The sequence below is a fragment of the Galeopterus variegatus genome, unplaced genomic scaffold, assembly GCF_000696425.1.
Source record: "Galeopterus variegatus unplaced genomic scaffold, G_variegatus-3.0.2 Scaffold15, whole genome shotgun sequence".
Classification (NCBI taxonomy): domain Eukaryota; kingdom Metazoa; phylum Chordata; class Mammalia; order Dermoptera; family Cynocephalidae; genus Galeopterus; species Galeopterus variegatus.
This window is the reverse complement of record NW_007726126.1, coordinates 473,274-476,543: the sequence shown is the minus strand read 5'-3', so window position 1 is coordinate 476,543 and position 3,270 is coordinate 473,274. Positions and strand designations below refer to the sequence as shown.

General features: G+C 39.6%; 1 protein-coding gene across 2 annotated transcripts in view; it reads right to left on the bottom strand.

Annotated features, from left to right (window-relative positions):
• Positions 1-1,060: 1,060 nt before the first annotated feature.
• AAMDC (adipogenesis associated, Mth938 domain containing) overlaps positions 1,061-3,270 on the bottom strand; it is a 52,147-nt gene continuing 49,937 nt past the window's right edge. For both annotated transcript variants that reach the window (XM_008565975.1, XM_008565984.1), the window contains exon 4: positions 1,061-1,239. In XM_008565975.1, the coding sequence (XP_008564197.1) occupies positions 1,099-1,239 (141 nt within the window). In that variant the 3' untranslated portion in view covers positions 1,061-1,098. The remainder of the gene's footprint in view (positions 1,240-3,270) is intronic.

Below are 3,270 nucleotides of genomic sequence, written 5' to 3'. Positions count from 1 at the left end.
CAGTAGTCCCATTAACAGAACGATGACAGCAATGGTTTCTACTACATGCCAGGTGTGAGCTAAGACTTTCTATGAATTACCTCATTTAATACCTACAATGACTCCAGGTACTAATATTATCCCTATCTGAAAGATGAGATGGTGAAACTCTGAGAGATTAAATAAATGCCCAGTGAGTGGCAGAAAGCTGCTGCAGTTCAAAGGCAAGTCTATTTGACACCAAAACACATACTCAGAGCTCTTTAAAGAGGAAAAGAAAAAAAAGAAAAAACTAAGGTGATGCTGATAACTTATACTTCTCTCAGTTTATTCTAGGGCTTCCCAGAGGCCTTTCTTAGAACACAAACTACCTGAGCCAGTGGGGACCTTAAGAGCATCTAGTCTAGTCCCAACATTTTATAATCAGGGAAACTGATGCCCAGAGAGAACTGTCTGGCTGAGGGTTAGTTAGTAGAACAGCCTGCCTTGAACCCAACTCTCAGGGCATACTCCCTCTACTGTTACTGTTACTCCCTCACTTCATTCAAGGCTCTGTTCACAGAGACCTTCCCTGACCACATATCTGAAATAGCCCTGTCTTATCCTGTTTTATTTTTCTTCATAACAGATTCTACCTACATTAGGTATATATTTGTTTACTTGTTTATTTTCCCCACTTGAATACAAGCTTCACGAAAACAAGGCTTTTATTGCCGTTTCTCTGGAAACTCGAGCAGTGCCTGGCATATAAGGTGCTCAAAAAATATTATTTGGATTGGTGGATAAACATTCCAAAGCATCAACTGCAATGTGATTTTAATGCGCTGAAACTTTTCTTTAGCTTTCAAGGCACAGCTTTATTTTTGTTTGAAGTTTCTCATACTTCCAGCCTAACACTTACTACATTATTAAACTTTGGTAAACACCTGTCTCATCTTCTGATTTTTAGCACCCCCAGGGACAGGGACCTTGCCTCATTCATGCATCCCAAGAGCCTGGCACAGTACCTGGCATGAGCAGGTGTTCAACAATGCTCGGGGGAGGCTGGTGTGGAGAACAGTTAAGAGTGATAGTCACAGGCATCATTGCTTAGTGATTTATTATCCTCTTAAGACTTCATCAGCAGGTGGAATGGAAGACGCCTCCCACCCTGACCCCCTGGGCAACCAAGGCATTATACTCCTTCACGGCCTGCTCTGTCTGGAGGACCCGCACATCAATGCCTTGTTTCTTGAGGTACTCCACAGTTGAGGGAGGCACCTAGGAAAGAGGAAAAGAGAAAAGTAAGTAGGGGGAAGGGCCCCCCAGGGCTTCCTGTCATAACATTAGGCAAGTGTATTCTACAGAATTAGACAGTGACACCTGTTACTTCAAGTATCATATGAGGGGGTGGGCTAAGCATGTCACCAGTCCAAAATTTGGCAGTCCATCCCACTGAGTCAAAAAGGCTTCTGAAAAGGTGACAGAAGGGCTGGCCCATGGCTCACTCAGGAGAGTGCGGTGCTGATAACACCAAGGCCACAGGTTCGGATCCTTATATAGGGATGACCAGTTAGCTCACTTGGGCGAACGTAGTGCTGACAACACCAAGTCAAGGGTTAAGATCCCCTTACCGGTCATCTTAAAAAAAATAAAAAAAAAAAAGTGACAGAGGTATCATAATACCCATGTATAAAGCTCAAGTGAAGTGGAAAGAGCATGGATTTTGGAGTTAGCCTTGGATTTAAGTCCTTATTAGCAGTGTAAACTTGGGTAAGTGAGTTAAATTCTCTGAGCCTTTTCATCCATTTCTGTAAATTAGGGATAACGTCTAGCTCATAGGGTTGGTGAGAACTATGAGAACTAACTGAACTAATGCATGTAAAATGTCTAGCATGGTGCAGAGCCCAAACTATGTAAATGTTAAATATTAGAGTTTAAATTCTAACTGTCGTATACCAACCAAGAGACCTTAGGCCAACTATTTAAAGTCTCTCAGTCCCAATTTCCTCCCCTATAAAATAGGAATAATAATGCTTATATCACAGGGTTGGTGTGAGGAAGAAATTAATATATGTACATTGCAGCTCAAATGTCTTTTCAGAAAGGACTTCCTTGACCACCCCATAAGGAGCCCCTTGTAAGTCACCATTTTCTTCATAGCATTTATTATCTGAAATTGTCCAGTTTTTTATAGTCCATGAGGGGAATGAACCTTGTTTGTCTTGTTCATTTTATTGTCCCCAGTGCCAAGAATAGTGTCTGACTATGGAAAGTGCTTAATAAATATTTGTAAATGAATTTATATGGAAGATATTGTCAGTAGTAGCAGCCATTATTAGATATTTTCTCAACTCTGGCTTGTCCTGAATATTTTTTAATTTTTTTTTAATTTTAATTTTTTTTAAAAAAGATGACCGGTAAGGGGATCTTAACCCTTGACTTGGTGTTGTCAGCACCACACTCACCTAGTGAGCCAACCGACCATCCCTGTATGGGATCCGAACCTGTGGCCTTGGTGTTATCAGCACCGCACTCTCCCGAGTGAGCCACAGGTCAGCCCATGAATATTTTTTAAAAATAGATTTTTTTCCCAGTAATTTATTTATTTATTTATTTTTCCTTTAAATTTTGGATATATTCCCAGCAGTGGGATAGCTGGGTCATATGGTAGATGTATCTGCAATTGTTTGAGGAACCTCCATACCATTTTCCATAGAGGCTGCACCATTTTGCAGTCCCACCAACAATGTATGAGAGTTCCTTTTTCTCCGCAACCTCGCCATAAAAATAGATTTTAATTAGACTGCTTTCTCAGAAAGAATGAACTCTGAATGAAATATTTTTTAATATGCTCTATATTACTTTTCTATATGTTTGTAAGATTTATAACAACACAAGCCTTACAGATTGGAATTATTGTATAGGAAAAAAAATCTAGTTTAAATTTTTTAAAAATATAAATAAATAAAGGATACCTTCATCAGTAGTGAACAGGATGGTAGGACATCTATATAAAGGAAAGAATGAGGTAGATCTCTATATACTTATTCTCCATAGTGTAATAATGTAAGTGGGGGAAAAAAGTTACAAAACAATACATACAATGTGATACTATTTATTTAAAATGGTTATAAGCATTGTTGTGCATTGATTGTGTCCCCAAAGTTCATACATTAGAAGCTTAATTCCCACTGTAACTGTTTTTTTTTTTTTTTTCCTTTTTGTCTTTTTTCGTGACCGGCAATGGATCGCAACCCTCAGTGTTGCGCCCGTACCGGACCGGGACCGGCAACGGGATCGCAACCCTCA